Here is a 591-nt window from a genome sequence, read left to right on the forward strand (position 1 = left end):
GGTTCAATGATCATTTCTATTTACTTCTTTTAAAGAAAATGACAAAAGTGAAAACAAACCAAATATGTAACAGAGTACGCCATAATTGGATTTATTATCTTTCTATTTGCTTTCTTAGAAAGGAGAGTAAAGATATTTTTGGTTCATTGATCACTCATGTCCACTCACGTATTCTGACACCATTTATTTTGGATGAGAAAAACAAGAAAACCAAGGAGTTATTGGAGAGCAATTATACCATGCGGACTTGTTGGATTCACAGATTTTCTACCTCTCAGAATCACATTATTCCTGGTATTTTTTATAGCATATATACTAACTGTGGTGGGAAATGTGGGTTTAATATCAATTCAAAACTGCAAAGGTCCATGTATTATTTGCTCAGCTACTTGTCGTTCTTAGACATCTGCTATTCTACATCGATCACCCCTAAAATGCTGGTGAAATTTTTAACATCCAGAAAAAGCATCTCTCCCTATGGTTGTGCATTACAAACGATTTTCTTTTGCTGTTTTGCTGATGCTGAGTGCCTTATCCTGGCAGCAATGTCATATGACCGCTATGCAGCCATCTGTAACCCATTGCTCTATC

The 591-nt window shown here is 35.7% G+C and overlaps 1 protein-coding gene across 1 annotated transcript in view; it reads left to right on the forward strand.

The window, feature by feature from the left end:
• The first annotated feature begins 192 nt into the window (after window positions 1-192).
• The window catches only part of LOC105308597 (olfactory receptor 5AS1-like), an 11,899-nt gene continuing 11,500 nt past the window's right edge, over window positions 193-591 (forward strand). Inside the window, 2 exon segments of the mRNA XM_023525676.1 lie at window positions 193-343; window positions 346-573. Of these exon segments, the coding sequence (XP_023381444.1) occupies window positions 193-343; window positions 346-573 (379 nt within the window).

Source organism: Pteropus vampyrus, unplaced genomic scaffold (genome assembly GCF_000151845.1).
Source record: "Pteropus vampyrus isolate Shadow unplaced genomic scaffold, Pvam_2.0 Scaffold595, whole genome shotgun sequence".
NCBI classification, from domain to species: domain Eukaryota; kingdom Metazoa; phylum Chordata; class Mammalia; order Chiroptera; family Pteropodidae; genus Pteropus; species Pteropus vampyrus.